Source organism: Mauremys reevesii, linkage group 8, assembly GCF_016161935.1.
Source record: "Mauremys reevesii isolate NIE-2019 linkage group 8, ASM1616193v1, whole genome shotgun sequence".
Lineage (NCBI taxonomy): Eukaryota > Metazoa > Chordata > Testudines > Geoemydidae > Mauremys > Mauremys reevesii.
In genome coordinates, this window is record NC_052630.1 from 86,102,499 (window position 1) to 86,123,844 (window position 21,346).

Consider the following 21,346-nt stretch of genomic DNA (forward strand, 5'->3'; position numbering starts at 1 on the left):
TCTTCCTGAGGGAGGCAGAAGAATGCCCATGATACCTGGAATGGTCTTATGCAGTCTTTTCCTCGGTGCACTAAATGGGGAACAGCTCCTCAGTCTCTTTGGAGAGGCGCCTGCTCCAGAGCCTGCAGCACCCTCAGAACCAGAGGGTGACCTCCAATCTGACTAGAGCCCCGGCGCCGAAGCATGGCCTGTTCAAGTAGCTGCTGCTTTAGGCAAAGATCCCTAGACATCCGAGTCCATTTTGTGAACGATCTGCAGATTGAATACTGCACTTTGATTGTGGGCTTCACCCAAGCACAACGTGTGGAGACTGCTGTTGGGAATCGCTCCCCCACATGACTGACAATGTTTAAACCCTGGTGAGGGCATCTCAGGGGAATACTTAACTAAATACAAAGAATGTGAATTGAACAAACACTAAGGATACTCCTAACAACTAGAAAAAAATACTCTAATATAGTGAGAGATTGTGTAGTCTTAACTTCACAGAGCTCCAACTCCAGCCATAGGCGGTAAGAAGGAACTGAGGGGGCCAGGGCAATGCTGTCTCAACTTAGCCAGGGGAGGGGTTATGACTACAAGGTGCAAGCGCTGCCCCTCTATGGGTACTGCTAGGCAAAATGGCTCTGATAAATTGGGCACACACACACCTCTAAGTGGAATACATGGTTGCATCTACTTGAAGAACAGCACCGAAATTCCCTCTGAACCTTTCTATGAAACGAGCTTCCAGAATCTGATCCCTTTAGGAAACATCAAATCAAACACCTGGATAGATTTCTCAAATAAATGTTGTGACTGATATAAGAAGACATTACTCTGAAACTTAATAGGCCATTTATAAAGATGACAACCTAAAACCATTTTACAAACCCAAGGCATCCTAGTTACACAGTAAAAATATTTGAAGATCTTACGATGGACATGGATCTCCTCTATTAATACTGTATGTTGACCTAGTTACTGGCAACGTTTACTGTATGAATATGTTGGATTAGTAATGGAGGAGGGTGAGATGTCAGGAAAAACAAACAAAGGAAAACAATGACTCAAAATAAGTCACTGTTTGGTAGCCACTTTGTGGTAGTTAAGAGACAATGCTAGACAGAAAGAGACTCGGGAACACAAGAAGATCAAAAGGTCAATATCAGTTTATAAAGAGACTGGGGAGCTGTTTGGGGAAACCACACCAACACAGGCACCTGCTGGGGTGTCTGAAGGTTGGTCTGCTTAGGTTATAAACAGAGGATGGTAAGATGTTATCTCCGGTAACACAGATACATGGGTAGATTATTTGTTTTAAAATCCTTTTTCTTTTATGTTTTGTTCCTACTGTTAGAAATTAACAACACTTTGTTTTTAGCCCACAAAATCTTATGCTCAAATAAATTTGTTAGGCTCTAAGGTGCCACAAGTACTGTTCTTTTTGTGGATACAGACTAACACGGCTGCTACTCTGAAACCTGTTCTTAACAAGCTGTGTGGTCACAATATTCACCACTGATCACAGACTCTCAAAGGGAAGAACTGTTAAACCCAGTCAGACCTGCTGGGTAAGCCTAGCTTATACACAGGGCATCACAGGGTACAGTAGCCCAGGGCCCAGTTTAAGAGTGGGAAAATTCTGGGATTACAGTCCAGGAAAGGTAAAGAAATGATGTCTGAACCTGAAGGGGTACACTCAGAGACCAGAGAGGGTACTGGGACAGAGCTTGAGTGGACTGTGCTTTTCTGTAGAGAAGGTAAAGAACTGGAAGGGAGGATGTTTTGTCTGAAACTTGTGTAATTGGGCTGGATTTTCAGAACTCTTTCCTGTTTCCTTCCAATAGATGGTCCCATAACACTATTTATAGATTCATTGGCAAAGGAAACACACACACACACACGGAATTGGAACAAGATCTGGGCCCCAATCCTTGGCTGGCTGTGTGCCCCACAGCTAAACTTGGGGAATGCAAAGCCATAGTTGTGCTCCTCTTATCTTGAGCTGGTTCCCTTGTGTGAGTCAGAGAAGCTAAGAAGCTGCTCTAACTCTCACCAGCTGCCAATGGACCTGAAAGGCTGTTTCCTGTGACCTCTGGCTGCTCAAAGTCCCAGCCACATACTCTTTAGTCTAAACCTGCTTTTGTGCTGCTGGAGGATACTACTATGGTGTGAAGCAGCCACACCACAGGGGATAATCTGGACCATTACCTGTATTTTGAATAGTCCAAGACAGAATCTCCCTTTTTAAAAAAGCCTCGAGACACTAATCTCACTACCAGAGTAACACTTTTCTGAAGGATGTAGACCTTGTCTATCAGCTGTAGATGAATGCTGTCCATTTTCTGGATGAGAGAGTTAATGTTACACACTTCATAGACTGGCAAATAATCACGAGAGAAAGCTCAAGAGCATCACTGGAAGATGAATTTCAGAGCCTAGGATTACAGACATCAGTTGCCTTATCCATTGCTTGCTTGTGGAAAAACTGAGCTGCCCAAAGGACACTGACAAAATGGCTCCTCAATCCAGACCAAGGAATAAACTCAAAGATGAAAGCCTCCCATTTTGCTTCCCTATATCAGAGAAAAATAAAGTAGAGGAAAAGTTAAAGAGGATTGCTGACATGGGACAAGAGAACTAAACAGCATTCTACCTGAACACACGTCTTCAGGTTTTGCAGAGGGTATAGAAATGTGCTGTACTAAACACAGAATAAGGTTGCAGCTTCCTTTCTTTTTTCTCATATAAAAGGGGAAACCAGAACAGCTTTAGGACTATAGTAATTAATGAAAAAGCAGTAAAGAATCCTGTGGCACCTTATAGACTAACAGACGTTTTGGAGCATGAGCTTTCGTGGGTGAATACCCACTTCGTCTCTTGCATCCGACGAAGTGGGTATTCACCCACGAAAGCTCATGCTCCAAAACGTCTGTTAGTCTATAAGGTGCCACAGGATTCTTTACTGCTTTTACAGATCCAGACTAACACTGCTAACCCTCTGATACTTGACAGTAATTAATGAGAATAATGAAATAGTTTTATACCATTCATGTGAACCAAAAGAAAAAAAGAACAGGAGCAGCAAAGAAAAGTTTCCCACCAATTACATTGATAGTTAGTCACAGAACATGGTTTCTAAACTCTCTTTGCATCATTAGAACTTGCCAGCATCTTCACAGTTAGGTTGGATAAATATTTTGTGGCCTAGGAAACGCATTGCGAGGTGAAAGAACCAACTCTTTTTCAGAATTATTTAGTTGCTCCTATTCCTGCACTTGATAGTATTAGGAATAAAGTACTGTGCCCCCGTCTGTGCAAAGGAATTCTTTTACAATCATTCCTTTAGAAGAGTAATAAGTATCAATAATGTTCCTGAGATAACTTCTGCTCGGCACTAGTACTGCAGCACTCCAAGTACTTGAAGTGGCTTTTAGTTTAAGTAATCATAAAATGCTTATATTATGGGTCCCTCCTTTCTGCCTATGTGATTTGGCAAATGCGTGAAGATTACCATCAGTTTTGCAACAGGGAAGTGCAGTGGATCATCATGTAAGGAAGAAGAAAATTCAATCTCCACTTCAGAAAGCCTTTTAAAATAGTCTACAGGTTTGATTATTTATATTAAGTGTTTTGTATAATTTCAGTTTCCTTAAAAACTGTTCGTTCTTAAACAGACTGAAGTGGGGGATTAAAGTCTATATTCTTCTCTACATTTTGATTTCTTTCCTTTCAATCTCTGCTTCCTCTTACCTTGCCTAACCAGGTGCTGCTCCCTGCTGTGAACTTGAGCCTCACTGAACTTCCACAGCAGCATTTCAGAGGAGCTTTCTAAGACAACACTGGATACCTGCTATACCACAAGGTGCTAACAGAGGCAGCCTTCCTTTTACTACACACAGCCCTTTATGTTGCTGCTTAGTTTAAGAGTTATCTGAATTGAGCTGAGAACCATGTTTCATTAAAACTAATTCAGGCTGCTTAAGTACTGGCCATGTAGTGTGGGGTCAGGACAAAGCATGTTTAAGCCAAGTTTAAGAATGGTGTTTTAGCCTACATGCGGACTTGCTATGCCAACATTTCTGTATTCAGACTTAAGATAGCATTTAGAAAGATGGCTCTTACTTGGAAAGAGACACTCAAGTCCCAGAATAAAAATATCCACATAATATCAGAGTGTTCTAAAAACTGAAGGCACAAGTAGCACATCTCTCAGATCTCAAGAGTAATTCTAAGAGCTAAAAAGAGTAGTGACTGCCATCAACTTTAGTTTCAGATAATACATGCCAAGGCTCATCACTGATTTTGGAAGCTACTTTGCCTCTCTTAAAGCCTACTAGCCTCCCCTTCCTCACTCCTGGGGTAGCCCAGAACTGTTTTTTCCAATCCATCATCCCAGCTCCCTCCAAAATAGGGGTAAATGGAGTGAACGAAGCGCTACGACGACATGCTGCTTAACCTTGGCTAAAATAAGTTCAGTGACAGAGTCCCAATCTGACTTCTTAGCCAGCCTCCTTCCTCAGTCTACCTAGAAGATGCATCCTACCTCCAAAGATGCAAAGCAAAACCTGCACACAAAAGAAGTGAGGTGGGCAGGGAGAGAGCAGCTTTTCAAATATTATTTAGTAGTCAATTTTAAAAGCAAGCAACTACTAGCTTATTTTATAGACATAATGAAACCCCTATAGTAATATTTTAGTTGTTTGTTTTACTTACCTGATAGATTTTGGCATCTCTCATTAGTTTTTCTACAGGATATTCACTATTAAATCCATTTCCTCCAAAAATCTGGACTGCATCTGAAGCTAGTTGGTTTGCAATGTCACCAGCAAATGCCTTGGCAATGGATGCGAAGTAAGTATTTCTGCGACCCACATCAATCTCCCAAGCAGCCCTTTGGCAAGCCAGTCTAGCTAGTTCCACTTTCATTGCCATTTCAGCCAGCATGAAGGACACTGCTTGGTGCTACAATTGTTAAAATAAAAGCAAGTTAATATTGCCTAGTTGGGATTCTACAGGGAATACGAAAGAAACAATGTAGCTTCTTTAATATTGTGGGCAAAGCAGTATATGGAATTAATTCTGTTCAGAGATATGCTATGGGATGGCAGAATCTCACACCTATAGCTCGGGGCATAGTCCCAAGTAATTAAAAATTAAAACCTAACTACAAAATTTAGCACTGTTTAGCTACATTGTTAATGGGGTTTGCATCCTGCTTTACATCAAAAAGAAAAGTTGGTATCAAGTCTTTTCCTCCCTGCAGCTCCCTGCCCAATAAGTAAGGAACTGAAGTATCTGGTTGATGTAATTCAGCCCCAGCACATTGCTTTCAAATGACCTATCACCATTTACCAATTCATTCTTTAAAAAAGTTTCTGGACTTAGTACCTGGTTAACTTTATTTATGGTTTTATATGGAGCGCTCAACTCTACCTTCCCATTTGAAAAAGCAGAGTGAGGGCAGAAGCATAATACAAAGTAGTCCTACGAAAATAGAATATCTTAACAGCACATGCTACGAAACTGTGGCTTGTAACTTTTTGCTTAACGTACCTCTATAATTGGTTTTCCAAAGGTTTTTCTTTCCAAAGCATACCTCGTAGCTTCATCCAATGCTCTCTGTGCTAGCCCAACAGCACCTGCTGCTACCTGTATAGTTCAAACACAGTACATAGTAAAATCTGAATTCTCCACTTTTACCTTAATTTTTTTTTTAAAGCACCTTATTTCTGCTACTTACTGGAGGTCTGGTTTTATCAAAAGCTCCCATAGCAATTTTAAAACCAACTCCCTCAGCAGTTAGAACATTTTCTTTGGGCACTCTCACATCTTCAAAGACAATACCTCTTGTATCTGAGCAGCGCTGACCCATATTCATCTCCTGAAAAGGAAGTTTACAAAAGGTATAACTGTAACTGAATACTTCCATGGCATGATGTTTTCTAAATTTTGATTTACCTGAAAAGAGACAAACAGATTTTTTAAAACCAGGTTTTCAAAGTTAAACACACCACAGAGCACTTAGACGTGCATATTGGGCAACGCCACACGCAAATACCTATTTGCATTACAATTAACCACTGCCCTTTGTTTTATAAACCATATTTTTAAACAAAAAAGACAGATTAGCTCTCGAGAGCAAAAATTTAAACAGCCTTGACATAACTGCATTTGGTGGTTTTAATCCTGAAGAGTTACTTCTCACTGATAAACAAGCAACCAAAACCAATTTCTTTACTTACGCTAAAAACACTCAAGGAGTTTATTAAAACAACGATTTTTTTTTAAAAATCATTCTTTTCCTTATGCTTTTTATTCCCTTTATTTTTCTAAGCACAATGAAAATCACTAGTTTCACCTTTACAGCCATTTTCTAAAGCAGTTTCACTTTTTGGTTTTCATGCACTAGCAACAAAACATTTTAGTGACAAGCTCTTTGAGAGAAATTGTTCTTTCAGAAATAGAGTCTATTGAAATGTTAAAGTCAAAAATGTTTCTACTGAAGTTTATTTTGTACAAGGTTGACTTAATTTTGGATTTATTTGAAAAAATAAAAAAATATAAATGTCAGATTTAAGTTGATATGACAAAGTCCCTTTGATCACCCCCAAGAAATAGAGCAATCAGTAAACAAGCATTTAGGATACCGCTCCACAATGTAAAACAACAAATTTGATCTGTAGCATGGCTCCACCTGCTGCATAGTGGTGCTGTTCAAGAGACAGAACAGCCATGGCTGGGAGTCAGGAAAGGAAAGAAGACATATGTTCCTCTTCTAATTAAATGGTCATTTCAAGTGCCAGTCAAGTTGGCAAAATGGTTTCAGGTACCACACTAGCCCATGAGTCAGTCATTCTCCTTCCCCCCACCTCCATCTCCTTGACAATTTTTGCAGGTGTGTAATCACATTTTTCCTTTTCATTCCTGCTGCTTTTTAAACACCCACATAAACAAGAAAAAGAGACAGGCTCTCTATGCAGAGCATCCAATGAAACTGACTATACATGAAGTTATGTCAAATACACAACAGTAAAGTATAGAGGAAAAGTAGTTTTTCATTTTCAATAGTTAGGTGTTACTTGAACCAATAGGTAAAATCTTTTCAGACAGAACTCAAGGTGTGGAGTTTTGCAGATAAGCTGCTCCTTCCTTACTCCCACCAGTCATGCTTCCTTGCAGAGACACACATATCGGCCGTCAAAACAAAGTCCTCTGATTGCAAGAAAAAGAGGTCTTAGGAGCAATTCTGATTTCACATATTTATGTACAGTGGTGTAACTCCATGGTTATTTATAGAGTTATACCAGTGTAAACAAGATCAAATCAGGCTTTTGTTTTTTTAAAGCCATCCAGGGGACCAAGCCTCACGTTGACTTGAAATAAACCCATAATACTAATATGATGGACCTAGTAAATCACCACTAATTTATTTCAAACATCTTTAAAAATTAGTCAGAATATAGAAATAGCAATGAGTACAAAAAAGTTTTCTTGCGCTAGGCAGTTATGTTGTGTACCCAATACGTTAAAAAGCATTCAAGTCACAGTACTTTCTCCTTTAACATTACTGTTTTTGAGCAGAGCAGTGCAACTCCTAGTACCCCAGGTAGCTCGCTTATAAATATCTATGCAGATACACTCCACCTTTCTTCCAATTTGGATTCCAGGGCTGTCTGCTTCCACAATAAATCCAGTAAAGGCTTTGCTGGCAGGAGCTTTCAGATCAGGATTGGAACGAGCTAACAGAAAATACCTAGTGCAAACACATAGTAACTTGAGTGACTCAAACCTGTCTTCACGATTAAGAGCTAAACAGACAAGTTTTTTTAAGATAGATACTAAGTACCATATAACATTAACCCTATCAAGAGATTCTAAAACGGAAGCATTAAGTTCTTTTCTTCTGGTAGATGACATGAACAGTAGACAGCCGGCTTTAAATTGGATATATTTCTACTGAGGCACTTCCAGTACACCCACCACTGTGGTATCTAAGTGCCAACAAAATTACACGGGACAAACAGCTGATAACAAAGGACCCTTTCCTCATAGTGTAATGTACATTTTTATTATATTAGTTACCATCTTTAGGAATGTTATGAAAAAGTTATTGCAGAGATGGGTCATTTCATAGCAGATCAAGGATTAGGGGAGCAGGTGATTGTGTGAAAACCTTTAAAACTATCACATGATCCCATGGAGGGGATTAATTTTATTCTTCTAGGTCTAAGTTGCAGCTCATTTCTAAAAGAAAAATGCAACAAATTTAATAAGTCACCCTTGTAGTATTCATTGATGACATAAGACAGATGCTAGGTGCTATTAAATGGTTCCTCAAAGATCTTCAACCATTAAGCGGATTTCTTTGAAACGGGTTGTACAGGATATTAAACTAGGGCAGGATGAGAGAACTGTACTTAAAAAAAAAAAAAAGCTCTTTTCAGACTTCAAGGCAACATCATCTAGATTTGGGGATAGCTCGGAAAGTATTCTTCTTACACAAATGTAACTGCTTTTTATAACATCTGTGTGGGAAGTGACAAGTGTATTCTAGCCATATGTGGCTAGAAGAAAGAACTATGCTCAATGACCATGTATACAATCAAGGCAGAGTAACGAATAATAAGACAAGTTCTTTTGAGTACTGTGCAAGTAAGTCATCCTCTGTACTTTTCCTCCCTTTAAAAATAGATAGAATTGAGTGGCTTCTAAATCATGCTGCTATCAAACACATTTTCAGAAGTTTTGTTATCTGGTGGTTTCCTTAGTAGATCTTGTGGGGCACTAAAGTGTGTATTGTTAGCTGCAAAATTCTGTAGTGATATATTGATCATGGCTCAAAATATAACGTAATGAACATGAAGATTTAGAAGAGGGATCATAAAAGAGAGCCTAATACCTATTTTAGTCAGAGGAAATTTTGTTATATATAAAACATGGTGAAGGGCTGAACATAAAATCATTGAAACTGTACAGCAGATTAATAAGCAGTTAATGTACCAGTTAGCTTTGCCACCATTGGTGATCCACATTTTTTGACCATTTATGACATATTCATCTCCTTTCTTCTCAGCTCTCGTTTTTATACCTGCCACATCAGAGCCTGCTCCAGGTTCTGTTACACAATAGGCCTAAAGGGGGAGGGGGTGGGGGGAAGAAAAAAAGAGGAAAGGCATTGAGTAACAAAAATCACTTCATTTAATGAAGAGGACTGTATACATTATCACACTGTGGAGGTACCAAACTATTACTTATAATGGTCTTGATTTTTTCATCTCACTCAATGTGTTTCCACAAATGAATTCAAAGAAGCCTTACCAAAAAAAGTAGATAAAAAGCAAAAGTATGTTTAATAGGTTTAAACTTCCAGAGTGACTTACTAGATATTATGGAAAATTTTGACAAGGCATATTGTGCAGTTTACTTTTTGAAGTAATAGGAAATTAGTAAGCGATGTGGGCAGCAACTCAATTTATTTTTATTTTTTAAGTCTCCCCTGTTATCTTTATATCCCTGATGCACCATAATGTAAAAATTGTTAATAATTCAGTCTGTACATAGTATTAGTGCTTTACTGGGGGTTGAACGGCTCTTAAAATTATCAGACTACAAAGCACCTCACATTTAAGCTGCTAATTTGAATCCAGCCCAGGCTGGTAGTGACTGAAAATTTATATTTGATGTTTAGGTGCCTATATTAAAAAAAAATGGTGGTCTCAATCCAGCGATGTAAGCAATTGTGCACTAGTAAAAATGGCACCTTGTTGGCAGAAAACACATGGATTAAAAATTAATAGACTTTCCTCTCACCTCTAGGATATGGTCCCCATAGGATACGCTTAAGTCACACTACCGATGGAACACAGGGAACCTTGTAATGCAGCCTGTGTTACACCTTTACAGCAGAAAGAAATTTAGACTCTAATACCAGTATAATTTTGAATAGTGAAAGCTCCTTATTTGATACAGAAGAGTATACCAGTGTGTCAGAGAGTAGACCTTAGTCCAGTATTTGTAAATTTTCTAATGAGTACAAAAAACACAATTGTATGAGTGTCACAGGGTTCAGGATGCAATCCAGAATAGTGAGGGGTTGAGTAACCGCCTGCCCTGTAACCCTGGGTGCCTCAAATGCTTTGCTACTATAACTCCAAGCCATGACATTCACGGTCAGCAACAACATGCAGGTCACACCCTGAGTACCTATGTCTATCTGCAGCTTGGGTCCTACAACTCTGACCCCAGCAGCCTGCCTGCAACACGCCAGTCACCCCTATGTGGCTTTTTACCAACCTGGGTTAATACTTGCAGGGTGACCCCAACACACTCCCAATACCAATTATTCCCCAAACTATGTGCTCTAATGTCCAGCCCTCTCTTGGACAATTCAGAGAAATAATAAGGTTTGTTTGTTCCTCTAAAGACATTAAAGCACATTACAACTTATTAACTTAACTGGGGTAAATATACCTTTCCCTTTAAACACAGCACTGAATTGGTTTATAGTAAAAATAAAACAAATCTATTTACAATAGGACATAGGCTAACTGGTGCCAAGAAAAAGGAATAATGTTATAAAGCGTTACAAACAAATTGAAACGTCTCAAACTTAAGCAAGCAAGGTACAGGATTTGTTCAAGATGGTTTCTCTCACCAGTGTTCCTTTTTTCCAGCCATGGCTGACTTCCTCTCAGTCAGGACCTTCCACAGAAGCACAAGGGGAAGCTGGCTTCCCCTTGTCTTCCTGGGTGAAAGATCTTTGTCTAATCAGCTCTCTCACCTATATTCAATTCCCAGGGACTTCAACTCTACCTCCCTCCTTCATTGAGGACCCATCTTTCTCAGCTTGCAAGAACTCTCTTCGCTTGTGTCTGTCTAGTGATGGATGCCAAAGATGGCTTCTTTCTTTGCTTGTATCTTTCAAAGTTCAATTACTTTGGTTCAAGAGGCAGGATGACCTCATGCTGTTTTTTCTTTCCTCTGGTCTTCCCATCCCCTTGTACGTAAATAGGGCTTGCGTTGTTTTGATTGAGCCATGCTTAATTTACATAGGAGACAAATAGCTGCCTTCTCTCCTGTCTGGAAGAAAGCCTGTTTCTCCCTATTTGGCCACAGACCTTAAAGCATAATATCATTATGTACCCCTATCTCCTCATATAGTGTTACATTTCACAATGATGTTAATCACTAGTGTGTCATTCGCTTTCAGAGAAGGCCTCCACTCTATACCATCTTATAATACAGTAATATTGTATATTATCATTTGATTCAATTGCTTACCATTTGAGGTTCAGCCCCCATCTTTATATACAAGTAAATACATTGAAAATGTATTTTTTGAAAAGTAAAACCAGACCAAGCTTCTCTCCTGTTGGGCACAGTCGCCATGCTATCTCCTCCTGCAATTGGTTTGATAGCTTTGTTTACCAAACATGTACCTTCATTGTCTGCCTGAAGACCAGGCTGGCCAGAGAATCAAATACACATTGCTTTGTCTAAGGCAGTCTGTGCTTATGCATTATGTGCCAAACACATTAAGAATATAATTCTGGTGCATATTCAGAATTTTGTATACACATCCACTACATACATCATGCAAAAAATGTTAATAATCGGTGAGTTATTATTTTCTAATGATAATTTACATGCCACCTTTTAGATACAGATATGATAATAGTGTGTTAGGTACAGTGAGTATGTCAGGTTTGACAAGGGCTGCTGACAGAGTGAAGCACAAATGAGCCTCTGTGTCACAATGAGGCATGTCTTCGTTTAGCTATTAAAGAAATGCTGTCTTTCCACCCTCCATGTAGCATAGTATCAGAAATAACACTGACTGAGATGGCATTCATACTTCTTGCCAAAAAAATAACTGTTATTCTCTGTCAATCAGTCTATCATTACAAATACAAATACACACAACAACGGGCTGTCAAGTATGTAATACATACATACACACATACACACACACACAGCATAAACACATGGAAACATATTACTCTCACGTTCCACTCTCTACATGCAAACTTAAACAGTTTTTCCTAGTAGATCCCATCAAGGACCTGGTGAAGCCTTTACAAGGACGACTATTGATAAAGATCATCAGGAAAGTGGGGCTCACATATAAACTTTAGTTTTATCTTTTGGATACAGTACAAAGCAAATCTTGATACTAAAGATACCACAACATTAGGGGTGCTCTATTCTATCAAGGATCTGACAGGGTGGAGGCTCACAATAAGCCAGTGTGATGAAGAAGAATACTAAATACATGTATTGCAAATTTGTGATAAATGAGACACCACTGATAAAGCTAAATTACTTGGACCACCAAAACTAAAATTTCCACATTTGGGATTTGGATTTGAAAAGCTACTTACTAATGCTGTCTTCTAAGTATTTAAAAACACACCACCACACAGAGCCAAATGAATCCAACCAACTGAGTGACTAATTGGCTTGCTATGCTGATAAAACTTCAATAATAGATAAGAACATAAGAATGGCCATACTTTGGGTCAGACCAAAGGCCCATCTAGCCCAGTATTCTGTCTTCTGACAGTGGCCAATGCCAGGTGCCCCTGACTCAATGAACAGAACAGGTAATCATCAAGTGATCCATTCCCAGCTTCTGGCAAACAGAGGCTAGGACACCATCCCTGCCCATCCTGGCTAATAGCCATTTATGGACCTAGCCTCTATGAATTTATCTAGTTCTTTTTTGACCCCTGTTATAGTCTTATCCTTCATAACATTCTCTGGCAAAGAATTCCACAGGTTGGCTGTGTGTTGTGTGAAGAAATACTTCCTTTTGTTTGTTTTTAAACCTGCTGCCTATTAATTTCATTTGGTGACCCCTGGGGTTCTTGTGTTATAAGAGGGAGTAAATAACACTTCCTTATTTACTTTCTCCACACCAGTCATGATTTTACAGACTATCATATCCCCCCCTTAGTCCTCTTTTTTCCCCAGGCAGAAAAGTCCCAGTCTTATTAATCTCTCCTCATATGGCAGCTGTTCCATACCCCTAATAATTTTTGTTGCCTTTTTCTGAACCTTTTCTAAGTCCAATTATATCTTTTTTGAGATGGGGCGACCACATCTGCACGCAGTCTTTAAGATGTGGGTGTATTATGGATTTATATAGAGGCTATTTTCTGTTTTTTTATCTAGCCCTTTCTTAATGATGTCCAACATTCTTTCACTTTTTTGACTGCCACTGTACATGGAGTGGATTTTTTCAGAGAACTATCCACAATGACTCCAAGATTTCTTTCTTGAGTGGTAACAGCTAATTTAGACCCAATCATTTTATATGTATAGTTGGGATTATGTTTTCCAATGTACATTACTTTGCATTTATCAACACTGAATTTCATCTGCCATTTTGCTGCCCAGTCACCCAGTTTTGAGAGATCCTTTTGTAGCTCTTCGCAGCCTGCGTGGGACTGAACTATCTTGAGTAGTTTTTTTTTTTTTTTTTTTTTTAACATCTGGAAATTTTACCACCTTTTTCCAGAGCATTTGTGAAAATATTGAATAGGCCTGGGCCTAGTAAAGACCCCTAGTGGACACCACTATTTACCTCTCTCCATTCTGAAAACTGTCCATTTATTCCTACCGTTTGTTTCCTATCTTTTAACCAGTTCGCAATCCATCAGAGAACCTTTTCTCTTGTCTCATAACTGCTCACTTTGCTTACAAGCCTTTGGTGAGGGACCTAGTCAAAGGCTTTCTGAAAATCTAAATACACTATATCCACTGGATCCAACTTGTCCACATGCTTGTTGACCCCCTCAAAGAATTATAGTAGATTAGTGAGGCATGATTTCCCTTTACAAAAATCATATTGACTATTTCCCAACAAATCATATTAATCTATTTGTCTGACAATTTTGTTCCTTACTATAGTTTCAACCAGTTTTCCCAGTACTGAAGTCAGGTTCACTGGTCTGTAATTGCCAGGTTCACCTCTGGAGCTCTTTTTAAAAAACGGGTGTCACATTAGCTATCCTCCAGTCATTTGGTACAGAAGCTGGTTTAAATGACAGGTTACAGACTACAGTTAGTAGTCCTACAATTTCACATTTCAGTTCCTTCAGAACTCTTGGGTGAATACCATCTGGTCCTGGTGACTTATTACTGTTTAGTTTAGAAATTTATTCCAAAACCTCCTCTAATGACACCTCAATCTGGGACAGTTGCTCAGATCTGTCACCTAAAAAGAACGGCTTGGGTTTTGGAATCTCCCTCACATCCTCAACTGTGAAGATTGATGCAAAGAATTAATTTAGTTTCTCCACAATAGCCTTATTGTCCTTGAGTGCTCCTTTAGCATCTCGATCATCCAGTAGCCTCACTAATTATTTAGCAGGCTTCCTGCTTCTGATGTTCGTAAAAAAATTTGCTATTATTTTTTGAGTCTTTGGCTAACTGTTCTTCAAATTTTTTTTGGCCTTCCTAAATATATTTTTACACTTCATTTGCCAGAGTTTTTGCTCCTTTCTATTTTCCTCACTAAGATTTAATTTCCACTTTATAAAGGATGCCTTTTGTCTCTCACTGCTTCTTTTACTTTGTTGTTTAGCCATGGTGGCTCTTTTTTGGTTCTCTTACTATGTTTTTCCATTTGGGATATACATTTAAGTTGAGCCTCTATTATGGTGTCTTTAAAAAGTTTCCAAGCAGTTTTAATTTTGGTGCTGTACCTTTTCATTTCTGTTTAACTAACCTCCTTGTTTTTGTGTAGTTCCCCTTTCTGAAATTAAATGCTACAGTGTTGGGCCGCTGTGGTGTTTTCCTCGCGACGGGGATATTAAATTTAATTATATTATGGTCACTATTACCAAACGGCCCATATATATTTATCAATCTGGTTTCTATACTTCAACTCTAATATGATACATTTCCATGACCCTTGTCCAGGGTCACACATTCTTTGTGCCTGAATTTCCACATATGAGAGTGTGAAGTGCTTTGAAATCTGGAGCTAAAAGTGCAAAGGGATGTTTTATGTTTATCTCGTTCTTTTGTAATGCTCTATTTTTGGCTGCTTAGTTATGCAGCCTTTATTGAAGTAGACATCTGAATCTTCCCCATTTTCTAGATACAGCAGCTACTGAGAGATTATAGTACTTCAGATTGTTTTTATGCCCGTAGGTGTTGTGACATATTTTTAATTATTTTCTGACATCTGCCTCTGATTACATAAATGTGATTTTTTTTTCCCCGAACACTCACCCACTACACCTCTTCTTGAAAGAAAAGTTAGATTTTGAGTCAATTACGTTAGGATTCCTGGATGACTATACTCCAAATAACTTCTATTTGCTAACTGAATGTGTTCCACTTACTATCCCTGATATTACAGTAAATTGTGATGTCTAGTTATATTTAAGTACCTATTTGGATTAAGTACATATCCCTTTACATTTTCTTCAAAAGAAAACAAAATAAGATATCATGGACCATGAGCATTCTACAAAGTAGCAGCTACACTTACACACATCAATGGCTCCTCAGTCATTCTCCCCAAATATTTCTTCTGCTGTTGCTCATTTCCTGCAATGATGACTGGCATTTGCTACAAGAGAAGATTTCTTCTTTTAAAATAGTGAACGGCATTCTATAAACTCTAGTAAAAAATAGTAAGAAAAAAAAACAACAAGGAACTTACTCCCAAGGAATTCGCTTCAATAGCAGTTTGGACCCCTGTACATCCATAAGCTAATTCTTCTGTAATAAGGCATGTTTCAAAAGTGCCAAGGCCCAGTCCACCTACAGTTAAACAGTTTATTTACCAAAAATAGTTTACAGCCAAAGCATGCAACAATTCTTAATACAGATAAATTCAAGGAAATATCAAAAACATATCCCCTTGGATATGTCTGTATTTATCACATTTTATCCAAATAGTAAATTCCACAGGCATGAGAATTTAGAGTTTTGTCAAATAAGACTATTTAAAAAAATAAAAGTTCACACTCTAGGGTTTCTGTGAGCGATCTGCTCAGCAAGCTACAAAGAACTGAGACAAAAGTATTTTTGTATGAACTTCTTGTTGTCAATACTCTTGCTCTCCCCCTCCATATTGGACCCTTGTGCCTCCAGATTCTAGTTGTTATCCAGCCAGCCGAGAATTTTCCTTAAATATAAGAGTTCTGATCTGAAAAGCTGGCAGTATGGACTCCTACCCCATCCCCCTTCTGGCCCAAATTTAAGGCATGTGCTCCAAATAGTCTCCAATTAGCAAATGGTCCCTTTGGGGTCAGTCCTTGGGCTGTTCTAACTTGTGCCAGAGCCTAGGCCAAAACAGGCAGAGAAATTGGGGAGTAATAATCAGCTCCCTGACATTTCCCCTACTAAAGCCAGCCATAGCAGAGAATCTGGCCCTAAACTGATTGAAACCTATCTAACCTCCAGTTTCCACAGTCAGCCTGAGTAGTCCTCTAAAGCCTACAGAGGTTAGTGCCTTTTTTTGTGATTGCATGGCATTGTTACCAGACTTGAGGCCTGCAACAAAATTATTTTTTCTACAGTGATCACTCTTGATTAATTCCATATCATACTTAGACACTGTAGTGAGATTCCTTCGAAAATACAGTAGATAAAAAAAAAAAAATCACTGAAGTTAACTGTGTACCTTCTTCTAAATCACACTACAAAAGAAAATCTGCTAGGAAGAGATGGGGTCCTCCTGACATGGAAGGGGAAGAATATCTCCTAGTGAGGAGAGCTTTAAACTATGTTCAAAAGGTGGCAGGTGACCAAAGCCCATAGATAGGCATAAAGAAGACAATCTTAAAAGAAGGCTAGGTGTTGGGAGGGGGGAAGGTAGTGGGACATGGAAAATTACAGTAAGGTCATAGGAGTAACAAGAGAGAAATCAGTGGAGAAAACTGTTCAACATCTTAGATTTCTATATACAAATGCAAGAAGTTTGGGGAATAAACAGGAAGAAGTGGAAGAGAGTTGTACATAAGCTAAATGATGACTAAACTGGCATCACAGAAACTTGGTGGGATAAGTCTCATGACTGGAATATTGGTATAGAAAGGTATAGCTTGTTCAGGAAGGACAGGAAGGTAAAAAAGGGAGGAGGTGTTGCTTTATACAATCAAGAATATTTATATTATATATACATACATGCACACACACACACACACACACACACGCATATATATGCGCACGTTCTGAGGTCAAGGAAGAAGTAAGAGGCAGACCAGCTGAAAAAGTCTCTGGGTAATGATAAAAGAGGGGAAAAGGGGTCATGGTAGGGGTCTACTATAGGCCATCACATCAGGAAGAGGAGGTGGAGAACGCATTTCCAGAATGAACAGAAATATCCAAAAACACAAGACTTACTTGTAATAGAGAACTTTAACTTCCCAGACACCTGTTAGCTTTAAGTCTTGGAATGTATTGAGGACAATTTTTTGCTCCAGAAAGTGAAGGAGGTAATCAAGAGGACAGCCATTTTAGACTTGATGGGGAATTGGTTGTGAATCTGAAGAGAGAAGGCAATTTGGGTGAACGTGATCATGAAATAATAGATTTCCTGAATCTAAGGAAAGAAAGGAGCGAGAACAGCCAAATAAATGACAATGGACTTCAACAAAGCAGACAAACTCAGGAAACTGATAGGTAAGGTCTCATGGGAAGAAAATGTAAGGGATAAAGAAGTTCAGGAGAGCTGGCAGTTTCTCAAGACGACAATATTAAAGGCACAACTGCAAACTACTCTGATGCAGAGGAAAGATAGAGCCATATTGGCCTCTTAACTATTTTTCCTAGCAGGAGCTAGGAAAATCAAAAAGGAATCCTACCAGAAGTGGAAAGGATGAAAAGAGGAGTACAAAAGAACAGCCCAAGTATGAAGGGACAAAATCAGAAAGACTAAGGCACAAAATAAATTACATGTAATAAGGGACCTAAAAGGCAATAAGAGGCTCCTTAAATACAGTAAAGAAAGAAGAAAAAAAAAGACAAAGAAAAGCTTAAATCCTCTAATTAACAGGGAAGGAGAGCTAATAACTGATGACATCAAGAAGGCTAGGTGTTTAATGCCTATTTTGCTTCAGTCTTCACTAAAAAAGGTCATACTTCAACACAATAAATATTAACAAGAAGGGTGAAGAAAAGCCAAAATAGGTGAAGAACAGGTTAAAGACTGTTTGAATAAATCAAAAGTATTCAAGTCCACAGGGACTGATGAAATTCATCCTTGGGTACGTAAAGAACTAGCTGAAGCAATCTCGAACCCAGTAGCAATTATCATCAAGAACTCAAGAGGCCTGGAAAAGGGTAAACATAGCACCTATCTTTAAAAAGGAGACAAAGATGACCCGGGAAATAATAGACCCATCAGCCTAACTCCAAAACCTGGAAAGATACTGGAACAAATTATTAAACAATGAATTTGTAAGCACCTACAGGACAATAGGATTATAAAGAATAGCCTGCATGGATTTGTCAAGACCAAATCATGTCAAACCAACCTAATTTTGTCTTTGACAGGGTTACTGGCTTAGTGGATGAGGGGAAGCTGTAGACATAGTATCTCTTGATTTTAGTAAAGCTTTTGACACAGTTCCACAAGACATTTTCATAGGATAACTAGGGAAATGTTGTCTAGATGAAATTACTATAAGGTTGGTGCAAAACTGGAAAGAAAGACTGTACTCAAAGAGTAGTTATCAAGGGTTCGCTGTCAAACTGAGAGGACATATTTAGTGAAGTCCAACAGGGGTCAGTCCTGCATCTGATACTAGTCAATAATTTCTTTAATGACTTGAATAATGGAGTGGAGGGGAGGGAATGATTACAAAATTTGCCAATGACACAAAACTAATAGAGGTTGGAAGCACTTTGGAGGACAGAATTAGAACTCAAAAGGACACTGAAAAATTGATCTGAATCAACAGGATGAAATTCAGTAAAGACAAGCACAAAGTAATTAGGAAGGAAAATCAAATACATAACTACAAAATGGAGAATACTTGGCTAGTTGATAGAACTGCTGAAAAGAATCTGGGGCGGGGGAAATAGCTGATCACAAACTGAATTGGAGTCAACAATGTGATGCAACTGTGAAAAAGGCTATCATCATATTAACAGGAGTGTCGAATATAAGACATGGAAAGTAACTGCCCAGCTCAGTCTGCACTGGTTAGACCCATGTTGGAGTACTGTACAAATCGTGGGTACCACACTAGGAAAGACAAAGACAAACTGGAGAGAGTCTGGAGTAGTGCAACAAAAATGATAAAAAGTTTAGAAAACCTGATTTATGATGAAATATTAAGAAAACTGAACACATTTAGTCTAGAGAAAAAACCTAGCAGTCTTCAAATTGTTATGGACTGCTATAAAGAAGACTGATCAACTGCTCTTCACATCCACTGAAAGCAGGACAGGAAATGATGGGCTTAACTGGCAGCGAAGAATTAGGTTAGATATTAGGAAAATCTTTCTAGCTGTAAGGGTAGTTAAGCTCTTGAATAGGCTTCCAGAGGAGGCTGTTGAATCCCCATTACTGGAGGTTTTTAAAAACAGATTGGACAAACACTTGTCAGGGATGTCAAAGTTTACTTGGCCCTGCTTCAGCATAGGAGGCTGGAGTTGATGACTCCAGCTGTACATTCTGTGATTCTATGATAATGCTGTATGTTTTTTCCAGTAGCAGCCCTCAGCCTCTAGTATGTTTGTGAATGCTGTTGTATTTGTGTATTTTAACTTTTAATATCTAGGAATTTTTAATCATGCACTGAACAAGTCAGCCTGCCTATTTGACTATACCTGTTACTGCTTTACGTCTTCAAATTCGGAGTAGTTTATTTAGTACCAACCACATAACATTACCTTTAAAAAAAAAAACCAGGGGGGTCCTCTGTAGCATCATTCTTCATTTCTTTTATTTTATAAGCTTAAAAGAGTTGCTTACTCACCACAACTTTCTGGTATGTGTGAATTCATCAGACCAAGTTCCCATGCCCGTTTTATAAGGGGAACGGGATACTGAAAAGAAAGTATCAGTCATTCAGTTAATTTCTGCAGAACTGGAAAATGTTGAATATCCACACCTATTTTCCCACAAAAATATGGCAAGCCTACCTCTCCAGTTTTGTCATACTGTGCAGCAACAGGGATGATTTCCTCTCTAGCAAATTTACGAGCAGTAGCTTGAAACTCTCTCTGTTCATCACTGAGCTCTAGAAAACAAACTATTTTAGTCACAAATTCTACACTACAGTTAGTCTTACTGCTTGTTAGAACTACTGTTCTACTCCAGTGTTCCTTCTAATTTTTCCCACCCATGTGCGGAATGAATATTGTTATTGGTGCACATAACAAGATTAATGTGATGGTGGTGGGGCCAAGGGGTTCAGAGTGTGGGAGGGAACTCAGGGCTAGGACTGAGGGTTGGGGTGCAGGGGTGTGAGGGCTCCAGGGCTGAGGCTGCAGGATAGGTGCCCCTTCCCCAGCCGTGCCTAGGGCCACGCCGCAGCAGAGTTGGGGCCGGCAGGTCCCCAGGCAGGTTCCCTGAGCACCGGCACAGTGCTAAATAGGCTGCTGTGCAGCTTAAAGGGAACCTAGATCTGCTCCCACCTGAAGGGCAGGGAAAAAAGAAAAAGAAAAGCCATCCTCAATTGCCTCCTGGGGACCAAAAAGGCTCAGCCTTCACTTACCTAAGAGCATAGTCCTTCACTTTTCACCTAACAACATTTCCAATGCACTTATTTATTGATGATACAGTGATCTGCAGAATATTGAAAATGTCAATGTGGGTGTGATGCTTCCCGGGGGTACCCAGGGTTGTGAGGAAACTCATCACCACCTGCCCTTAGTGTGAGGAAATCTTGTCTGTGCCTGCTGAGTCAGCTCCCTGATTCCATCAGCTTCTGGTAACACAAGCACTGCTTTCCAGGCCCACAGGCCTGGTACTCTCTGTACAAGTTACCGACAGGCACACACAAATCTTAAAGTCCTCTGCACGTCCTCCTGGAGTGAACTATCCACTTATCCACTGAAAACTCTCAGAACTCTCAGATTCTCTACATTCAAAGGAACAGTACACACCAACTTATTAGTTTCATGTCAAGATCACCACTCTGCTTAACACAGATAGATAGATTTACAGTAAAAACAAGAATAAAGTTTAGTATCAAAGAACAGATATTCAAATGAAAGCCAGTAAGAATATTGTAAACAAATAGTTGCATACAAAACAAAATCCTAACATGCCTTCTGGAGCCTAAACTTAACTCACAAGACATACCTGTGTTTCCTAAAGGATAGCATACCCCAAATTCCTTTCCCAGCATTTTCAACTAGGATGGCTCAGACCAGTGGTCTCCAACCT

The 21,346-nt window shown here is 39.1% G+C and overlaps 1 protein-coding gene and 1 non-coding gene across 3 annotated transcripts in view; both read right to left on the reverse strand.

Annotated features, from left to right (window-relative positions):
* The window catches only part of ACADM (acyl-CoA dehydrogenase medium chain), a 39,915-nt gene that overhangs the window by 7,169 nt on the left and 11,400 nt on the right, over positions 1–21,346 (reverse strand). Inside the window, exons 3-11 of one of the 2 annotated variants that reach the window (XM_039484224.1) lie at positions 20,098–20,207; positions 19,932–20,001; positions 15,662–15,762; positions 15,488–15,568; positions 8,986–9,116; positions 7,630–7,738; positions 5,726–5,866; positions 5,539–5,634; positions 4,699–4,947 (exon numbers count right to left, since the gene is read on the reverse strand). In XM_039484224.1, coding sequence (XP_039340158.1) covers positions 4,699–4,947; positions 5,539–5,634; positions 5,726–5,866; positions 7,630–7,738; positions 8,986–9,116; positions 15,488–15,568; positions 15,662–15,762; positions 19,932–20,001; positions 20,098–20,207 — 1,088 coding nt within the window. The remainder of the gene's footprint in view (positions 1–4,698; positions 4,948–5,538; positions 5,635–5,725; positions 5,867–7,629; positions 7,739–8,985; positions 9,117–15,487; positions 15,569–15,661; positions 15,763–19,931; positions 20,002–20,097; positions 20,208–21,346) is intronic. The other variant, XM_039484225.1, reaches the window with a different exon arrangement.
* Positions 4,196–4,287, reverse strand: LOC120371219. Its single transcript, XR_005584214.1, has one exon. It is a non-coding gene; the product is annotated as a small nucleolar RNA SNORD45 (small nucleolar RNA).